Here is a 22412-nt window from a genome sequence, read left to right as displayed (position 1 = left end):
CAATCTGTGCTTGGTTGGATGCTTTGCAGGGACACTGGGATCCAATAGACCCCCTGTGTTTCTATAAGTCACCTGTCTTTAAAATGAAAATCTTTAAAAGATAAAATAGATCATTTTATTTTCATTTTCATTTCATTCACATATTTGTGATGGCAATAAAGTTAATAAAAAAAAAAAAGATAAGAAAATGTATTATACAGAGAGAACGGTAACACCCCCAAAATTGGGGTCAGAGGGCGCTGATCACCCCTGGTATGTTATAAACAAAAAAAGAAAAGAAAATGGTGTCCCCGGAACGGGGCTTTTTGCCAGCAAAGTTTAACCTGTGTAGTATAAATAACATTGACATGTAGGAAAGTAAACTAATATTGTAAATATTTATTAATAATAAAAAAAGAGGATAAAAATGGGTCACGCAGTAGTCAAAGACTGAGCTCCACTAAATAGGTAAAAATGTATAGTATTACATGTATGAACAGAAATACACATATACATAGAATTGTGATGCTTGAAACATAGTATCAGTACAGTAAGAGATATATGCGTGTAGATAGTAAAAGCCCTTTACGCGTTTCAACCCTCCCAGGGGTCTTCTTCAGAAGGTTACTATCTATTTATGAAAAGAATAGAAAAAAGACAAGCATAAATATATATCACAATACATGATGCACTGTGTTGTACTAAAAATAATCTGTTGTAGACAGAGTATATATCAAAACATTGTAAGATTACACAGTTAACAATCAAGCGATACATATTGTAACAATAAATACCTATATTGATCACAAAGGAAATCCTCTTTTAAAAGACCGGACAGGATTCCGTACACTCTCCCATAATCTTCATAGATGTGCCGACCTTATGTAGATGGAAAAAATGGCTGGCTCTGCCCGGACAGAGGGGGAAAGAGCGAGGAAAATGGATCCAAAGGGTAAAAAAGCTTGCAAGGGATCACATCACTATTACCACCTCCAAAACATAATAATGGAGGAAGGTATGGGTATGGGTAAGCGGGATTAGGAGAGAGGGCAACCTACAGGAAAAGAAAGGATATAAGACATGGGTATATATATATATATATATATATATATGTATATATAAAGAGGGGCCCTATTTAGAGAGCTATCACCTCTGTATAGAGAGATAGGACATGCCCGCATGCAGTGTCAATAATATACACATGTCTAGGATACACATATGTCAAGTGAATCCTGCCATTTCAGAGTGGAATATTTCACTCGGTTAGGGTGTGAGCAGATGCCCAAAGAAAAACCCCAAAGAAAAAACCAACGCCAAACCGAGACACCATATGCAGCGAAAGTGGGAAAGGGGGGAAGAGTGGAAAAATGAAGAGGGAAAAGAAGCAGAGAGGGAAAAGGAGGTGAAGTGGCTGCGAACTCGTGCCAAACAAAACTACAAAAATAAACAAACAGTGAACATGGCTGAAGAAAAAGGTGAATGGGGAAAGAAAGTGAAGTGGTGTAGCAGCTTCAGAATATCACAGCGTGACCACAGTAGTGCAAAAAGTAAAATAATGTATATATACCTATAGCCAATTTCCAATGGGTCCACATTGGACAATAGAGCCAAAAAGAAAACACTCAAATAATGAGTGGTAAAGTGGCTTAGAAGTGGTGACCTTTATAATACAGCCCTTCACATTAATATGTTTCCATGGGGCCAGAGTGGTCTTAAGTCTGCAAATAGACAAGAGATAGTCTTATACTCCTGCCAACAGAACTATATATAGTGCAATAAAATGAGTGGAACAGCATAGGATAAAAGAACCCAAGGACTTACCCAGTTGCGTGAAAACAGTGTGCGTGTGCTCCTGTGGATGAGGAAGTGATGTGCAGTGTGAAGGGGTGGAATATAAGTAGCCCAGGTTGGGTTGATAGGTCAATCAGAAGTCTCCACCCGTTAACCCATAACCACTTTTGGTCGCCTAGAAAACGACCGGATGTGGTCCCCTCGGCGTTCCGGAAATGACTCTCCTGTTAAGGCGGGAGAGTACACGATAGCGTCGCACCGGCGTGACGTGGGTGCGTCGCGTCGTACGCGCGGAACGCGCGTGCGCAGTGAGGCCACCAGTCCGATACCGTTCGGAATGCCGCCGACCAGAGATTATCGTCCCGGGTGGACGGGCAGCGCTCACCCGTTCGTACCCCGGGACCTAATGGGGAGAGGCAAGCGCGCGCCACTGCCACTCCCCTCTTCTGGTCGTGAAGCCCTACCCCATTGGTCCATCCAATCGACATAGATAAGGATGGGAGATGACCTCACATGGCACCATCTAGTGGAGAAAAATGGGAAAGCGTAACCGGACCCTCCGTAGTACAGCATAAGGGATAGTAAATCCAAAAAAAAAAAAAAAAAGTATATTTTTTGATAACAACATGTCACAAGTAAAGAATAACAATAAATAAACATAAATGAAAAACATTTCATAATAAGCATGTAATCTACAGGTAAACTGGGCACACAGAAGGAGAGATCTACTGGTTGGTGTATAGAAATATGACAGACTAGTGATCACGGGGCACGGAGTTGTATACTGCACCAATGCATCACACACATGCACATACAGCCCATCAAAACCACAAAGGTGAACGGGAGCAGGTGGAATGCACCCATTCCAAAGAGAGATGGGGTGCATGAGCATGCGGCATGCATAGCATGCCATGCATACATGCAGTACAACCGGCCAACATATGTGCCCCACAGGACCCACGTACGAAAAACAAGAGGTGAATAGGTCTGCAAGGAAGTCAAAACCAAAGACACAAAAGTATATTGAAGGGACGACATGGAAAACACATGGCTAATCCGCAGTGTGTCACTGTGTTTTGCCAGAGGTGAAACCCTTTAGAAATGGAGCAAACGATATGGCTTCATTCAGGCCTGGGGAAACGGTAGCATTGAGCTTAAAGATCCATCCCTGTTCGAGTTGGAGAAGGGTCTTATTCCAATCTCCCCCTCGAACAGGGATGTGTATACGATCTAAAGCTACAAAGGAAATAGCGGGCATCTTATAGTCATGTGTAATTACTACATGTCGTCCAAGGGGTACATAAAAGTTACCAATCTCCATATGGTAAATGTGTTTGGCCATCCTTTTATGTAGTTCCAACTTGGTTTTTCCTACATAGTACGACCCACATTCGCACTCCATGAGGTACACAACCCCACGTGTTTGACAATTGGCGAAGTGGGATGGACGAAATGTTCGACCATTTGGGAGTTGAAAGATTTTATCCCGTTTAATGTACTTGCAGGTAGAGCAGTGCCCACAGGGAAAAGATCCCAAAACTGAGCAATGCGCTGCTCGTCTTGCTTCATCTCTATATTCACTTTGCACTAGTTTGTCGCGAAACGAAGTAGCGCGTTTGTGGGTAATTAAAGGCTGTTTCGACACTAGTTTGCCAATTTTGTGGTCATCTTTCAGAATAGACCAATGTTTTTGGATAATATGACGAATCGAGGCATGTTGCCTGGAATAACGAAGAACGATCCTGGCAAAATGCCTAACAGGGTCGCTCTTCGCTGCCCCAGGGTGTAAAAGATTGTTACGGGATTGGGCCAGTGCTCGATTATACGCCTTGCGCAGACATACCCGACTATAGCCGCGGGCTAAAAGTCTTGTCTGTAATTGGGCAGCTTCGGCCCTAAAAAGGGCATCATCCCAACAGTTCCTGCGCAACCGCAGGTACTGGCCATAAGGTATGGACTTCTTGAGATTTATTGGATGGAAGCTGTCTGCGTGAAGTATAGTGTTCCCGGCGGTATCCTTACGATACAGAGTAGTGAAAATTGAATTAGTAGGAGAACGCCCAATTTTTATGTCCAGAAAGGTGATCAAATGAGGACTATAAGACATTGTGAATTTTAAATTATATTCATTTACGTTGATTAGGGTCATAAATTCGAGTAGCTGATCCTCCGTGCCCTCCCATATGACGAGAATATCGTCGATGTATCGCCGCCATAGACAAATATGGCGCGTAAAATCGGCGAACCTCTCGCCAGACAGGAGGGATTTCTCCCACTCCCCCAGGTACAGGTTGGCGTAGGCCGGGGCACAACAAGTGCCCATGGCCACGCCCTGCACCTGGAGGTAGTGGGAGTTGTTGAATACAAAATAATTATGATGCAGGATATACTCCAAACCCTGTATGATGAAATCATTCAGGGTCTGGTCATATAATTCCCTATGTTGTAAGATGTTGTAGATAGCTTCAATCCCTTTAGTGTGGGGTATTGAGCTATAGAGGGCTTCTACATCAATTGCTACTAACCAAGCATTGGTCGGTAATATCATATTGTCAATGATCTGCAAAAGATGTATGGTATCCTTCACGAATGACGGCATCTCCATCACAAGGGGTTGCAAGAAAGAATCGATTAACTTGCTAAGGTTCTCGGTTAACCCCCCCCTACCGGAAATTATGGGTCTCCCGGGTGGACGAGATGGATTCTTGTGGATTTTAGGAAGGCAGTAAAAGGTTGCTTCTATGGGAAACTTGGTGTTGATGAAAGAGTATTGGTCTCTGGTGATACTACCCGTCTGTAATGCACCATCAATCAATTGATAAAATTGTTGATGGTAAGTAAGTATTGCCCTGGTGGGGATCACCTTATACCAATCCGTATTGTCCAGTATGGCCTGGCACATGTTGAGATAATCGGAGTTATCCATCAACACCACGTTTCCCCCCTTATCCGAAGGTTTGATGGTGATATTTACATTGTTCCCCAATGATTGAATAGCTCTGTATTCATCACTGCTTAGATTGGCGGGATAGGTGTGCTTACGACGGAGTTTAGAAATGTCATTCAGCACCTGTTTGACAAAGATTTCAATGCATGGATTTAAGTTTAACGGGGGAAAGGAGCCTGATGGTTTTTTCAGGGATGAATGACATTTCACCTGATCAGTATTACTCCCTAGGAGAGACTCCAAGTCAACTCGATCAATTAGGTCCAGAGTGTTATTTTCCTCATAGAGCAATGTCAGATCTCGTAGAGCTCTAAGTTCTCTCATGCCTAATTTAGGCATCTCATGGTCCTCAACATCTACATCCACCTTCGTATGCAAGCTCTGAAGAAGGAGCCTGCGTGCGAAGAGTTGGATAGAGTTTGATGGGCTGTATGTGCATGTGTGTGATGCATTGGTGCAGTATACAACTCCGTGCCCCGTGATCACTAGTCTGTCATATTTCTATACACCAACCAGTAGATCTCTCCTTCTGTGTGCCCAGTTTACCTGTAGATTACATGCTTATTATGAAATGTTTTTCATTTATGTTTATTTATTGTTATTCTTTACTTGTGACATGTTGTTATCAAAAAATATACTTTTTTTTTTTTTTTGGATTTACTATCCCTTATGCTGTACTACGGAGGGTCCGGTTACGCTTTCCCATTTTTCTCCACTAGATGGTGCCATGTGAGGTCATCTCCCATCCTTATCTATGTCGATTGGATGGACCAATGGGGTAGGGCTTCACGACCAGAAGAGGGGAGTGGCAGTGGCGCGCGCTTGCCTCTCCCCATTAGGTCCCGGGGTACGAACGGGTGAGCGCTGCCCGTCCACCCGGGACGATAATCTCTGGTCGGCGGCATTCCGAACGGTATCGGACTGGTGGCCTCACTGCGCACGCGCGTTCCGCGCGTACGACGCGACGCACCCACGTCACGCCGGTGCGACGCTATCGTGTACTCTCCCGCCTTAACAGGAGAGTCATTTCCGGAACGCCGAGGGGACCACATCCGGTCGTTTTCTAGGCGACCAAAAGTGGTTATGGGTTAACGGGTGGAGACTTCTGATTGACCTATCAACCCAACCTGGGCTACTTATATTCCACCCCTTCACACTGCACATCACTTCCTCATCCACAGGAGCACACGCACACTGTTTTCACGCAACTGGGTAAGTCCTTGGGTTCTTTTATCCTATGCTGTTCCACTCATTTTATTGCACTATATATAGTTCTGTTGGCAGGAGTATAAGACTATCTCTTGTCTATTTGCAGACTTAAGACCACTCTGGCCCCATGGAAACATATTAATGTGAAGGGCTGTATTATAAAGGTCACCACTTCTAAGCCACTTTACCACTCATTATTTGAGTGTTTTCTTTTTGGCTCTATTGTCCAATGTGGACCCATTGGAAATTGGCTATAGGTATATATACATTATTTTACTTTTTGCACTACTGTGGTCACGCTGTGATATTCTGAAGCTGCTACACCACTTCACTTTCTTTCCCCATTCACCTTTTTCTTCAGCCATGTTCACTGTTTGTTTATTTTTGTAGTTTTGTTTGGCACGAGTTCGCAGCCACTTCACCTCCTTTTCCCTCTCTGCTTCTTTTCCCTCTTCATTTTTCCACTCTTCCCCCCTTTCCCACTTTCGCTGCATATGGTGTCTCGGTTTGGCGTTGGTTTTTTCTTTGGGGTTTTTCTTTGGGCATCTGCTCACACCCTAACCGAGTGAAATATTCCACTCTGAAATGGCAGGATTCACTTGACATATGTGTATCCTAGACATGTGTATATTATTGACACTGCATGCGGGCATGTCCTATCTCTCTATACAGAGGTGATAGCTCTCTAAATAGGGCCCCTCTTTATATATACATATATATATATATATATATATATATATATATATATACCCATGTCTTATATCCTTTCTTTTCCTGTAGGTTGCCCTCTCTCCTAATCCCGCTTACCCATACCCATACCTTCCTCCATTATTATGTTTTGGAGGTGGTAATAGTGATGTGATCCCTTGCAAGCTTTTTTACCCTTTGGATCCATTTTCCTCGCTCTTTCCCCCTCTGTCCGGGCAGAGCCAGCCATTTTTTCCATCTACATAAGGTCGGCACATCTATGAAGATTATGGGAGAGTGTACGGAATCCTGTCCGGTCTTTTAAAAGAGGATTTCCTTTGTGATCAATATAGGTATTTATTGTTACAATATGTATCGCTTGATTGTTAACTGTGTAATCTTACAATGTTTTGATATATACTCTGTCTACAACAGATTATTTTTAGTACAACACAGTGCATCATGTATTGTGATATATATTTATGCTTGTCTTTTTTCTATTCTTTTCATAAATAGATAGTAACCTTCTGAAGAAGACCCCTGGGAGGGTTGAAACGCGTAAAGGGCTTTTACTATCTACACGCATATATCTCTTACTGTACTGATACTATGTTTCAAGCATCACAATTCTATGTATATGTGTATTTCTGTTCATACATGTAATACTATACATTTTTACCTATTTAGTGGAGCTCAGTCTTTGACTACTGCGTGACCCATTTTTATCCTCTTTTTTTATTATTAATAAATATTTACAATATTAGTTTACTTTCCTACATGTCAATGTTATTTATACTACACAGGTTAAACTTTGCTGGCAAAAAGCCCCGTTCCGGGGACACCATTTTCTTTTCTTTTTTTGTTTATAACATACCAGGGGTGATCAGCGCCCTCTGACCCCAATTTTGGGGGTGTTACCGTTCTCTCTGTCTAGTTCTTTAAACCCGGGTGGTTAAACACCCTTCCCCATTCGGTAACGCAAGAGGTTTTGGGACTTGAGCTCTACTTGGTATATTTGTATTTTGTACAATTCCTTATCGTTGTTTTTCGCTTGTTGATAATATGAATAGCTTCCAGGGTGATGATTGGAACCATCTAATGTCCAGCTATGAGACTGAATTTGAAAACGGTGATCGAGTGGAAACTGAGATCTCCACTCTTTTTGTTAAATTCACCAAAGTGCTAGAGAAGAAGTCGGCACTTTTTTGGCATATAAAATCCTTCGAGAGATACATTGATAATAATATTAACCCCTTAGGACTTCGGGTCCAAATCTTTCCAAATATGGAGCATATCGGTAATGAATGTAGGATTGAATGGGAAGAGAATTTAAAAACATGCTCCCAACAAATGATGACCATCTTAATAAGGGAATATAATAGACAAATGGTAACCCTTGATGGGGAGATCAATAATTTGGAAATTGCTCTAAAACCCTTTTCGCATAGTGCACGGTTCTTGGATCTGCGCACCAAATTGAATGAAGGCCTACAGACCTTCAATCGTGATATTTTACGTAAAAAGGAAACCAAATTCTGGAGGGATAAGTCGATCTTCTCTGAAGGTCGGGCCTATAAATGGAATATGAACTTATCCACCCCAAAAGGGAGTTCAATTAAACATACCCACAATAAGGCAATGGGTGCACCACAATCTAACAATGCACCCAGTGGCCATCTGAAATCCACTGCACCAAATAAGGGACGAAGGAAAGCCAAAAGAAACTATAATAAGGATTCACCTGACAAAGAGAAAAAGAAACGTAACACCGGGGGGGAGACCCAGTTAGAATCTAACACCAAACAGGTCCCGATACCGATTTCCACTGGAACTAGGCTTGCCAATGAATCCCCTGTTGGGCATGATAATAGACCAGTCACCTTTGATGTGACTAATATATTATGCCCGAAGGGAGATTTGAATGCTATTGAACCTACATCTGAGACAAAATCTAATACTTTAAATGCCATACGGGGGTCTCCCCTTCCCCCGAACAACAGGGGACTGGGCAATCTGGACATGTTTGTCACCAGAATCCCACAAAATTTATGAGTGTAATTAATTTGTCCTCGTATAGCATGACCCCAATAGAGACAAGTGTATTGTCGCAAGGACTTACTTTCTGTCCAGAGGAGGAATATGACATTTTTGAAGTGACAACTGATATCCAACTCTTCGCACGCAGGCTCCTTCTTCAGAGCTTGCATACGAAGGTGGATGTAGATGTTGAGGACCATGAGATGCCTAAATTAGGCATGAGAGAACTTAGAGCTCTACGAGATCTGACATTGCTCTATGAGGAAAATAACACTCTGGACCTAATTGATCGAGTTGACTTGGAGTCTCTCCTAGGGAGTAATACTGATCAGGTGAAATGTCATTCATCCCTGAAAAAACCATCAGGCTCCTTTCCCCCGTTAAACTTAAATCCATGCATTGAAATCTTTGTCAAACAGGTGCTGAATGACATTTCTAAACTCCGTCGTAAGCACACCTATCCCGCCAATCTAAGCAGTGATGAATACAGAGCTATTCAATCATTGGGGAACAATGTAAATATCACCATCAAACCTTCGGATAAGGGGGGAAACGTGGTGTTGATGGATAACTCCGATTATCTCAACATGTGCCAGGCCATACTGGACAATACGGATTGGTATAAGGTGATCCCCACCAGGGCAATACTTACTTACCATCAACAATTTTATCAATTGATTGATGGTGCATTACAGACGGGTAGTATCACCAGAGACCAATACTCTTTCATCAACACCAAGTTTCCCATAGAAGCAACCTTTTACTGCCTTCCTAAAATCCACAAGAATCCATCTCGTCCACCCGGGAGACCCATAATTTCCGGTAGGGGGGGGTTAACCGAGAACCTTAGCAAGTTAATCGATTCTTTCTTGCAACCCCTTGTGATGGAGATGCCGTCATTCGTGAAGGATACCATACATCTTTTGCAGATCATTGACAATATGATATTACCGACCAATGCTTGGTTAGTAGCAATTGATGTAGAAGCCCTCTATAGCTCAATACCCCACACTAAAGGGATTGAAGCTATCTACAACATCTTACAACATAGGGAATTATATGACCAGACCCTGAATGATTTCATCATACAGGGTTTGGAGTATATCCTGCATCATAATTATTTTGTATTCAACAACTCCCACTACCTCCAGGTGCAGGGCGTGGCCATGGGCACTTGTTGTGCCCCGGCCTACGCCAACCTGTACCTGGGGGAGTGGGAGAAATCCCTCCTGTCTGGCGAGAGGTTCGCCGATTTTACGCGCCATATTTGTCTATGGCGGCGATACATCGACGATATTCTCGTCATATGGGAGGGCACGGAGGATCAGCTACTCGAATTTATGACCCTAATCAACGTAAATGAATATAATTTAAAATTCACAATGTCTTATAGTCCTCATTTGATCACCTTTCTGGACATAAAAATTGGGCGTTCTCCTACTAATTCAATTTTCACTACTCTGTATCGTAAGGATACCGCCGGGAACACTATACTTCACGCAGACAGCTTCCATCCAATAAATCTCAAGAAGTCCATACCTTATGGCCAGTACCTGCGGTTGCGCAGGAACTGTTCGGATGATGCCCTTTTTAGGGCCGAAGCTGCCCAATTACAGACAAGACTTTTAGCCCGCGGCTATAGTCGGGTATGTCTGCGCAAGGCGTATAATCGAGCACTGGCCCAATCCCGTAACAATCTTTTACACCCTGGGGCAGCGAAGAGCGACCCTGTTAGGCATTTTGCCAGGATCGTTCTTCGTTATTCCAGGCAACATGCCTCGATTCGTCATATTATCCAAAAACATTGGTCTATTCTGAAAGATGACCACAAAATTGGCAAACTAGTGTCGAAACAGCCTTTAATTACCCACAAACGCGCTACTTCGTTTCGCGACAAACTAGTGCAAAGTGAATATAGAGATGAAGCAAGACGAGCAGCGCATTGCTCAGTTTTGGGATCTTTTCCCTGTGGGCACTGCTCTACCTGCAAGTACATTAAACGGGATAAAATCTTTCAACTCCCAAATGGTCGAACATTTCGTCCATCCCACTTCGCCAATTGTCAAACACGTGGGGTTGTGTACCTCATGGAGTGCGAATGTGGGTCGTACTATGTAGGAAAAACCAAGTTGGAACTACATAAAAGGATGGCCAAACACATTTACCATATGGAGATTGGTAACTTTTATGTACCCCTTGGACGACATGTAGTAATTACACATGACTATAAGATGCCCGCTATTTCCTTTGTAGCTTTAGATCGTATACACATCCCTGTTCGAGGGGGAGATTGGAATAAGACCCTTCTCCAACTCGAACAGGGATGGATCTTTAAGCTCAATGCTACCGTTTCCCCAGGCCTGAATGAAGCCATATCGTTTGCTCCATTTCTAAAGGGTTTCACCTCTGGCAAAACACAGTGACACACTGCGGATTAGCCATGTGTTTTCCATGTCGTCCCTTCAATATACTTTTGTGTCTTTGGTTTTGACTTCCTTGCAGACCTATTCACCTCTTGTTTTTCGTACGTGGGTCCTGTGGGGCACATATGTTGGCCGGTTGTACTGCATGTATGCATGGCATGCTATGCATGCCGCATGCTCATGCACCCCATCTCTCTTTGGAATGGGTGCATTCCACCTGCTCCCGTTCACCTTTGTGGTTTTGATGGGCTGTATGTGCATGTGTGTGATGCATTGGTGCAGTATACAACTCCGTGCCCCGTGATCACTAGTCTGTCATATTTCTATACACCAACCAGTAGATCTCTCCTTCTGTGTGCCCAGTTTACCTGTAGATTACATGCTTATTATGAAATGTTTTTCATTTATGTTTATTTATTGTTATTCTTTACTTGTGACATGTTGTTATCAAAAAATATACTTTTTTTTTTTTTTTTGGATTTACTATCCCTTATGCTGTACTACGGAGGGTCCGGTTACGCTTTCCCATTTTTCTCCACTAGATGGTGCCATGTGAGGTCATCTCCCATCCTTATCTATGTCGATTGGATGGACCAATGGGGTAGGGCTTCACGACCAGAAGAGGGGAGTGGCAGTGGCGCGCGCTTGCCTCTCCCCATTAGGTCCCGGGGTACGAACGGGTGAGCGCTGCCCGTCCACCCGGGACGATAATCTCTGGTCGGCGGCATTCCGAACGGTATCGGACTGGTGGCCTCACTGCGCACGCGCATTCCGCGCGTACGACGCGACGCACCCACGTCACGCCGGTGCGACGCTATCGTGTACTCTCCCGCCTTAACAGGAGAGTCATTTCCGGAACGCCGAGGGGACCACATCCGGTCGTTTTCTAGGCGACCAAAAGTGGTTATGGGTTAACGGGTGGAGACTTCTGATTGACCTATCAACCCAACCTGGGCTACTTATATTCCACCCCTTCACACTGCACATCACTTCCTCATCCACAGGAGCACACGCACACTGTTTTCACGCAACTGGGTAAGTCCTTGGGTTCTTTTATCCTATGCTGTTCCACTCATTTTATTGCACTATATATAGTTCTGTTGGCAGGAGTATAAGACTATCTCTTGTCTATTTGCAGACTTAAGACCACTCTGGCCCCATGGAAACATATTAATGTGAAGGGCTGTATTATAAAGGTCACCACTTCTAAGCCACTTTACCACTCATTATTTGAGTGTTTTCTTTTTGGCTCTATTGTCCAATGTGGACCCATTGGAAATTGGCTATAGGTATATATACATTATTTTACTTTTTGCACTACTGTGGTCACGCTGTGATATTCTGAAGCTGCTACACCACTTCACTTTCTTTCCCCATTCACCTTTTTCTTCAGCCATGTTCACTGTTTGTTTATTTTTGTAGTTTTGTTTGGCACGAGTTCGCAGCCACTTCACCTCCTTTTCCCTCTCTGCTTCTTTTCCCTCTTCATTTTTCCACTCTTCCCCCCTTTCCCACTTTCGCTGCATATGGTGTCTCGGTTTGGCGTTGGTTTTTTCTTTGGGGTTTTTCTTTGGGCATCTGCTCACACCCTAACCGAGTGAAATATTCCACTCTGAAATGGCAGGATTCACTTGACATATGTGTATCCTAGACATGTGTATATTATTGACACTGCATGCGGGCATGTCCTATCTCTCTATACAGAGGTGATAGCTCTCTAAATAGGGCCCCTCTTTATATATACATATATATATATATATATATATATATATATATATATATATATATATATATACCCATGTCTTATATCCTTTCTTTTCCTGTAGGTTGCCCTCTCTCCTAATCCCGCTTACCCATACCCATACCTTCCTCCATTATTATGTTTTGGAGGTGGTAATAGTGATGTGATCCCTTGCAAGCTTTTTTACCCTTTGGATCCATTTTCCTCGCTCTTTCCCCCTCTGTCCGGGCAGAGCCAGCCATTTTTTCCATCTACATAAGGTCGGCACATCTATGAAGATTATGGGAGAGTGTACGGAATCCTGTCCGGTCTTTTAAAAGAGGATTTCCTTTGTGATCAATATAGGTATTTATTGTTACAATATGTATCGCTTGATTGTTAACTGTGTAATCTTACAATGTTTTGATATATACTCTGTCTACAACAGATTATTTTTAGTACAACACAGTGCATCATGTATTGTGATATATATTTATGCTTGTCTTTTTTCTATTCTTTTCATAAATAGATAGTAACCTTCTGAAGAAGACCCCTGGGAGGGTTGAAACGCGTAAAGGGCTTTTACTATCTACACGCATATATCTCTTACTGTACTGATACTATGTTTCAAGCATCACAATTCTATGTATATGTGTATTTCTGTTCATACATGTAATACTATACATTTTTACCTATTTAGTGGAGCTCAGTCTTTGACTACTGCGTGACCCATTTTTATCCTCTTTTTTTTTTATTATTAATAAATATTTACAATATTAGTTTACTTTCCTACATGTCAATGTTATTTATACTACACAGGTTAAACTTTGCTGGCAAAAAGCCCCGTTCCGGGGACACCATTTTCTTTTCTTTTTTTGTTTAAGAAAATGTATTATAAACAAAAATAAATAAATGTATCCCCCATTGCCCTGCACACACTCTGTATTCAGAAAATAACGAATATTCTGGGGGTTTTCAGTCATTTTATAGCATAAAATGCAGATTTTTACGGACCATGACAGCACAGTAAGTGCATTGAATGATCCTGGCTGTTTGAGGACATCCATTGGTGGAAAAAAAAAGTACTGTGGGGGGCAGCTCTGGATTTACAGTGGGCATTGTAGCAAAAGCCGCTTGTTCTATTTTATCTTTTTAAAGATTTTCATTTTGGATGGAGCCCAAAACCACCCGTGTCTCATTTCTGAGATTTCCCTTCACTTCCTGTCCCATAGCCAAACAGGAAGCGAGAGGAAATTCCTGCAAATTAAGGGAATTCCTTGGGGAACCCCCATGGTCACCAGAACTAGTGTCCCCCTTGGAAGATTTCTCCTCAATTACTTTCCTGGGGACAACCCAAAAATTTGTGATTTTTTTTTCTTTCTTTTTTACACCTTCAATGATAACGGTAAACAGGACAAATAGAGAGGGTGAATCTCTTTAACGGGGACACAGACAGCAATAAAAACTGACAGGGGTTCTATTCCCTCGCCACTCCATCCAAAACTAAAAAAAGTAATTTTTTATTTTATTGATTTTTTTTATTTTATTCTGATATTTTTTATTTTATTGATATTTTTTGTTTTATTGATCTTTTTTATTTTATTCTGATATTTTTTATTTTATTGATATTTTTTGTTTTATTGATCTTTTTTATTTTATTTGATCTTTTTTATTTTATTCATTTATTTTTTATGGTTATACTGGATGGACTTGTGTCTTTTTTTCAACCTAACTATGTAGTTATACTTTTAATTTTTTAATTTTTTTTGTCTGTGGATCTACTATAAGGTTTTATACATCTATGTTATTGTTCTGTTTGTTATTTTTTTTTCTTTTCTTCCTTTTTCAGAGTGAACCAAGTGTGCTTCAGAAATACCAGTCTAAGCCTCCTCTGTGCTGTACTGATGGCAAAGAAAGGGGCCCATTTCAGACGTTTGGAAAAGCAAATAACAAAAGCATTATTGAGCAATTTGAAGAAAGAAAGAAAAAGGCCAAAGAAAAATATGAGAGGTAGGTTGCCCTCCATAGGTTTTACCTCTATGGGTTATCCAGAATGTCTTTTTTTTTTTTTTTCTTTAAAGATGACTGTGCAAAACTGGCATCAAATTGTCCCTTTTGTAAGTGAAAAACAATGATAGAAAAAAGCAAAAGCAACATACAAATTGACCAGCATACCATTTCTTTTAACCAGCGAGCAATTAAACCAGCTGATCTTCCAGATTCATGAAACTATACAGGAGGTAAGCAAATGATGAGCTGTGTGCATCATTGTATATATACCGATGAGCTATTTCATTATAAATATAGTTATTTTTACACGTTGTTTTGGCAGTTGAAAATGTCTCTCGGCCACGTGGAAGAAAACACAAACTTAAAGTGCAAGTCGCTTTTGGATTCTATGGATGCAACTTCTAAGGCCTGTGAGTGTGCTGAATTATTAGTGATGCTTTGTCTTTATGATCCAGCAGAGGGCACCAAAGTTCTGCAGTCAGTTCAAAGAGTGTAAAAAGAGAAGGGCAGTGTGGACCTGTAGCAGTGTAATGCCCGGGGGTAACATACGGTGTAGTGGGAGTTGCATAACTAAATAGTGTAAGTTTTTGTGTTTCCATTACTTTAAATCCATTTCTATTAAAGGGAATATATATATTATTTTTTTTTCGCTGAACTTTTCCGACCTGCAGTCTGTTAACAATCCCCAGCATAATGCCCCGTGCTGGGTCTATGCTCCCTCTTCAGAAGTCAGAGGGGAACATTTTGTGCTGCTGGTGACTCTCAATCCTGGCAGTGACTGACAGCTCAGGTCCTCCTTGATGACGGGGAACAATCAGAGTGGTTACGACAATGTGATCACTAGGTCAGCCATGACCTAGTCATCTCATGCAGGCCGGAGGTTTCATTGATAAAATAAGCCTTAAGGCTTACATTTTGGTAAATGAACACTACCATCTCTGTGCTGCAGTAGGATCTGCATTGATATCCATTGAAAAGTTTATTTGTGAGATACAAGTAGAAATATTATATATATATGCACACAGTATCTCACAAAAGTGAGTTCACCCCTCACATTTTTGTAAATATATTATTCTATCTTTTCATGTGACAACACTGAAGAAATGACACTTGTCTACAATGTAAAGTAGTGAGTGTACAGCTTGTATAACAGTGTAAATTTGCTGTCCCCTCCAAAAAAGCACAACGCACAGTCATTAATATCTAAAAAGTGAGTACAGCTCTAAGTGAAAATGTCCAAGTTGGGCCCAATTAGCCATTTTCCCTCCCCGGTGTCATGTGACTGGTTAGTGTTACAAGGTCTCAGGTGTGAATGGGGAGCAGGTGTGTTAAATTCGGCGTTATTGCTCTCACTCTCTCATACTGGCCACTGGAAGTTCAACATGGCACCTCATAGTAAAGAACTCTCTGAGGATCTGAAAAAAAAGAAATGTTGCTCTACATAAAGATGGCCTAGGCTATAAGAAGATTGCCAAGACCCTGAAAATGAGCTGCAGCACGGTGGCCAAGACCATACAGCGGTTTAATAGGACAGATTCCGCTCAGGACAGGCCTCGCCATGGTCCACCAAAGAAGTTGAGAGCACGCCCTCAGCGTCATATCCAGAGGTTGTCTTTGGGAAATAGATGTATGAGTACTGCCAGCATTGCTGCAGAGGTTGAAGGGGTGGGGGGTCAGCCTGTCAGTGCTCAGACCATACGCCACACACTGCATCAAATTGGTCTGCATGTCTGTCATCCCAGAAGGAAGCCTCTTCTAAAGATGATGCACAAGAAAGCCTGCAAACAGTTTGCTGAAGACAAGCAGACTAAGGACATGGATTACAGGAATCATGTTCTGTGGTCTGATGAGACCAAGATAAACTTATTTGTTTCAGATGGTGACAAGCTTGTGTGGCGGCAACCAGGTGAGGAGGACAAAGACAAGTGTTTCTTGTCTACAGTCAGGCATGGTGGTGGGAGTGTCATGGTCTGGGCCAGCACTGGGGGGCTACAGATCATTGAGGGGACCATGAATGCCAACATGTAGAGTGACATACTGAAGCAGAGCATGATCCCCTCCCTTCAGAGACTGGGCCGCAGGGCAGTATTCCAACATAACGACCCCAAAAACGCCTCCAAGACCACCACTGCCTTGCTAAAGAAGCTGAGGGTAAAGGTGATGGACTGGCCAAGCATGTCTCCAGATCTAATCCCTATTCAACATCTGTGGGACATTCTCAAAGGGAAGGTGGAGGAGCGCAAGGTCTCCAACATCCACCAGCTCCGTGATGTCATCATGGAGGAGGGGAAGAGGACTCCAGTGGCAACCTGTGAAGCTATTGTTGCTTTGCTGTGATTCTGTTTCAAAAGCCCAGAGCTTTTCAATCGTTTGTGGCAACCTGTGAAGCTCTGGTGACCTCCATGCCCAAGAAGGTTAAGGCAGTGCTGGAAAATAATGGTGTCCACACAAAATATTGACACTTTGAGCCCAGAAAATTTACACTGTTATACAAGCTGTACACTCACTACTTTACATTGTAGCAAAGTGTCATTTCTACAGTGTTGTCACATGAAAAGATAGAATAAAATAGTTACAAAAATGTGAGGGGTGTACTCACTTTTGTGAGATTATGTGTGTGTGTGTGTATATATAATAAATATATATATATATATATATATATATATATATATATATATATATATATATATATATATATATATACACATAACTTTTTATTTATTTTTTAACATATTTGAGCATTTGTAGGTCTACAAAAAAAAGCATGTTTTTGGCTGAGGGGCTTTGAGCTAGACTTTTTCTGCAACAGGTCTGTGGAAAAGATGTGAATAGCGGGAAGGATCAGACTACACAGACTGCTGAATGGGTCACACGGGTAACATACCCCTCCCTGCTTCCTAGTAGAGACAGGACCGTCTGACACTTTCACAAATCAGAATGTAACCAATTTTTTCATTCCTTTTTAATGTACCTTCAAGCTTGTTTTTAATGTAGAAGTGTTTGTGTGTGGAAGCCACAAAATGTTGTGTGTTGTGCGGCTTCAATGCATTTTATATGTGGTAAAAAGTATCTCTACATGTAGGACGTGTGCACCAGATTAATATGTATAGATAGAAGCAGTGCTGCTGATGGTAGTGACAGAGAACTCATCACGTACTTTGTGTACGCTTTCACATGAGTTTAACTCCAGCAAATATTCACAGGACTGAAGGAAGCCATGATCAAATTATACACGGGCTGCCAGCAAACATTAAATGAGTTTACTTCCTCTTTCATTCCCTGCAAAGGTAAAGCATAATGGACTACTATGCATCGCATACTACCCCATTATGTGTCACTTACCTGACACAGGAGCCAGCGAAGTCACCGCTGTCCCCTGTAGTCCGCCGCATCCATCTTCTCGGTGGGTCTCGCTGCTCCGCTGCTGTCATTCGGCGAAGCTGCGATGATGTCACTCCCGCGCATGCGCACGGGAGCCGCAACTCGCGGCATATCGCCGTTGCCCGCGGCGCACTCAGTGCGCCTGCGCGCCGCTGTCTACGACGCATGCGCCGTAGACAGCGGTGCCTGTCTTTTCGCAAATATCTCCTAAACCGTATAGGTTTAGGAGATATTTCTTGGACCTACAGGTAAGCCTTAATCTAGGCTTACCTGTAGGTCAAAGTTGGTTGTAAGGGTTTACAACCACTTTATGGCAAAGTTGAATGTTTTTTAATAGAAAATGAAACGTGATTTGCAGATTTGAGTTGCCGGGATGCAGTCTGTTCTTATTGTTTAGGGCTCATGCACACGAGACGCAGATGAAACCTCTGTTAAAAAAAAGCTGAAACGCGCGTTTAGAAACGCGCGTTTTGCCGCGTTTGCATGCTGCGTTTAGACGCGTTTGCGTTTAAACGCGTTTATAAAGATAACATCATGTAGACCCTCCCCAAGCTCTCAAAGCATTTTTTTTAACTATTTCTGCTATTTTGATCAGAGTGAGCAGCAGCAGCAGCATAGAGAGCAGTTGTACACTTACATTTGCCGTGTCACTTGCCACGGCACCTGCCACAAGTTGTGGATTGTCCACTTGCCACGTCACTTGCCACAAGTTGGGGATTGTCCACTTGCCACATCACCTGCCACGTCACCTGCCACAAATTGTGGATTGTCCACTTGCCACGTCACTTGCCACATCACCTGCCACGTCACTTGCAACGAGATGTGGATTGTCCACTTTCCACGTCATCTGCCATGCCACCTGCCACAAGCTGTGGATTGTCCACTTGCCACGTCACCAGCCACATCACATGCCACAAGTTGTGGATTGTCCACTTGCCACGTGACTTGCCACATCACCTGCCACGTCACTTGCCACATCACCTGCCACAAGTTGTGGATTGTCTACTTGCCGCGTCACTTGCCACATCACCTGCCATGTCACTTGCCACGTCACCTGCCACAAGTTGTGGATTGTTCACTTGCCACGTCACCTGCCACGTCACCTGCCACAAGCTGTGGATTGTCCACTTGCCACATCACTTGCCACGTCACCTGCCACGTCACTTGCCACGTCACCTGCCACAAGTTTTGGATTGTCCACTTGCCACGTCACTTGCCACGTCAGCTGCCACGTCACTTGCCACATCACCTGCCACGTCACCTGCCACAAGTTGTGGATTGTCCACTTGCCACGTCACTTGCCACATCACCTGCCACGTCACTTGCCACGAGATGTGGATTGTCCACTTGCCATGTCACTTGCCACGTCAGCTGCCACGTCACTTGCCACAAGATGTGGATTGTCCACTTGTCACATCACCTGCCACATCACTTGCCACATCACCTGCCACGTCACCTGCCACAAGTTGTGGATTGTCCACTTGCCACGTCACTTGCCACATCACCTGCCACGTCACTTGCCACAAGATGTGGATTGTCCACTTTCCACGTCACCTGCCATGCCATCTGCCACAAGTTGTGGATTGTCCACTTACCACGTCACCAGCCACATCACCTGCCACAAGTTGTGGATTGTCCACTTGCCACACCACTTTCCACGTCACCTGCCACGTCACCTGCCACAAGATGTGGATTGTCCACTTGCCACGTCACCAGCCACATCACCTGCCACAAGTTGTGGATTGTCCACTTGCCACGTCCCTTGCCACGTCCCCTGCCACGTCACCTGCCACAAGTGGATTGTCTACTTGCAACATCACTTGCCACATCACCTGCCACAAGTTGTGGATTGTCCACTCGCCACGTCACTTGCCACATCACCTGCCACAAGTGGATTGTCCACTTGCCACGTCACTTGCCACGTCCCCTGCCACAAGTGGATTGTCCACTTGCCACGTCACTTGCCACGTCACCTGCCACAAGTTATGGATTGTCCACTTGCCACGTCACATGCCAGTCACCTGCCACAAGTTGTTGATTTTCCACTTGCCACGTCACCTGCCAAGTCACTTGCCGCGTCACCTGCCAGGTCACTTGCCACGTCACCTGCCACAAGTTGTGGATTGTCCACTTGCCACACCACTTTCCACGTCACCAGCCACAAGTTGTGGATTGTCCACTTGCCACGTCCCTTGCCACGTCCCCTGCCACGTCACCTGCCACAAGTGGATTGTCCACTTGCCACATCACTTGCCACATCACCTGCCACAAGTTGTGGATTGTCCACTCGCCACGTCACTTGCCACATCACCTGCCACAAGTGGATTGTCCACTTGCCACGTCACTTGCCACGTCCCCTGCCACAAGTGGATTGTCCACTTGCCACGTCACTTGCCACGTCACCTGCCACAAGTTATGGATTGTCCACTTGCCACGTCACATGCCAGTCACCTGCCACAAGTTGATTTTCCACTTGCCACGTCACCTGCCAAGTCACTTGCCGCGTCACCTGCCAGGTCACTTGCCACGTCACCTGCTACAAGTTGTGGATTGTCCACTTTCCACGTCACTTGCCACTTCACCTGCCACGTCACTTGCCACAAGTTGTGGATTGTCCACTTGCCACATCACTTGCCACCTGCCATGTCACTTGCCACAAGTTGTGGATTGTCCACTTGCCACGTCACTTGCCACAAGTTGTGGATTGTCCACTTGCAATTGCAATTGTTTAAAATATTTTTCTAATGGTTTTTCATCATTTGCAATCATTTTTGAGATTTTTAATGTAAAAAAAAAGGTCACCTTTAAAAACGCATATAAACGCAAACGCGGCTAAACGCGGGTGCCGCGTTTAGCCGCGTTTTGCGTCTGAAACGCAGAAATTTTTGTTTCTGAACGCATTTTTTTGCTTCTGGAAAAACGAGATTAAACGCAACTGCATATAAACGGAAAAAAACGAGACTGTGTGCATGGACACATAGGATAACATTGAATGAGTTCAGGTGCAGTTGAAAAAACTGTCCAACTGCATCTGAACGCGCGTTTAACTGCGTCTCGTGTGCATGAGGCCTTAGTTGTAAAACCAAGATTGTACACTAATAATCAAAAAGTATAAAACACCACTTTATAACATTGGAAAGTTAAAACAAAATTATATAAAAAAACAGAGCCAGGCATTATATTTTCCCACCTGACAGTGTTTTTCTTTTTTGTCATAAGAGATATTGGAGGGGATTTACTCAAACTGGAGAGTGCAAAATCTGGTGCAGCTCTGCATTGTAACCAACCAGCTTCCAGGTTTTATTGTCAAAGCTTCACTGAACAAGCTGAAGTTAAAAGCTGATTGGCTTCCATACACAGCTGCACCAGATTTTGCACTCAGTTTTAGTAAATCCCCTATTGCTTCTCACACTTTTGCCTGTATAGTAGTTTGCTAGTGTTTGTTACTGTATGACAGAATTTTGTCTGAATTTAGATGCCTAAAGCGGTATAAGGCCTCTTGCACACTGCAGCTTGAAAGAGCTCAGTACAGCGTTTTTTTTATTTTTTTTAACTCATCTAAAATTCAGTCCATCATTTACACGTAAACAAGCACTGCATGTTCTTGAGTAAAGAAATAAAATAGAAAAATCTGCGTTCCCAGTCAGTATTTTGTGCCGGTATAAATATATACACAGAAATGCGTGCATATGAACATAAATATACAATATTGCAACTCCATCTCCTCCGCTCCTCTTCCTCTCTCTGTTGGGGAACCCCAAGGCTCCGTCCTTAGGCCCCTCCTACTCTCGCCCTATACCTCTTCCCTGGGCCAGTTAATACCCTCCCATGGCTTCCAATACCACCTCTACACCGATGACACCCAGATCTATCTCTCCACTCCTCAACTCGCCCCCTCGATCTCACGGATCTCAAACTTACTGAATGGCATATTGGTATGGATGTCACACCACTTCCTCAAACTCAATCTTTGTAAAATTGAGCTTGTTATATTTCCTCCTTCCTGGTCCCCCCCCCCCCCCCCATGACGTTACCATTATCCGCTTGCCAAACAGCACACGCCGATTTACGTCGGCAGAATGGCACTGGAGGAGACGGCCTGTTCGCCGTCTCCTCCAGCACTGTAAACGAAGCCGCACACATGCCGGACCAGTCTCCTTCTGCACAGGATGACTCCCTCCTGCACATGCGCAAGAGTGTCGTGACCTCCCCAGGCCAACCAATGAAG

General features: G+C 43.4%; 1 protein-coding gene across 1 annotated transcript in view; it reads left to right on the top strand.

Moving 5' to 3' along the window:
- The window catches only part of IHO1 (interactor of HORMAD1 1), a 55895-nt gene that overhangs the window by 27308 nt on the left and 6175 nt on the right, over positions 1-22412 (top strand). Inside the window, exons 5-7 of the mRNA XM_077451631.1 lie at positions 14643-14803; positions 14985-15033; positions 15126-15213. Of these exons, the coding sequence (XP_077307757.1) occupies positions 14643-14803; positions 14985-15033; positions 15126-15213 (298 nt within the window). The remainder of the gene's footprint in view (positions 1-14642; positions 14804-14984; positions 15034-15125; positions 15214-22412) is intronic.

This window comes from Lithobates pipiens, unplaced genomic scaffold (assembly GCF_037356315.1).
Source record: "Lithobates pipiens isolate NorthernLeopardFrog02 unplaced genomic scaffold, aLitPip1_a1.2 Scaffold_23, whole genome shotgun sequence".
In the NCBI taxonomy this organism is placed as follows: Eukaryota; Metazoa; Chordata; class Amphibia; order Anura; family Ranidae; genus Lithobates; species Lithobates pipiens.
The sequence above is the reverse complement of the archived record's forward strand: the minus strand, read 5'-3'. Positions and strand labels throughout refer to the sequence as shown.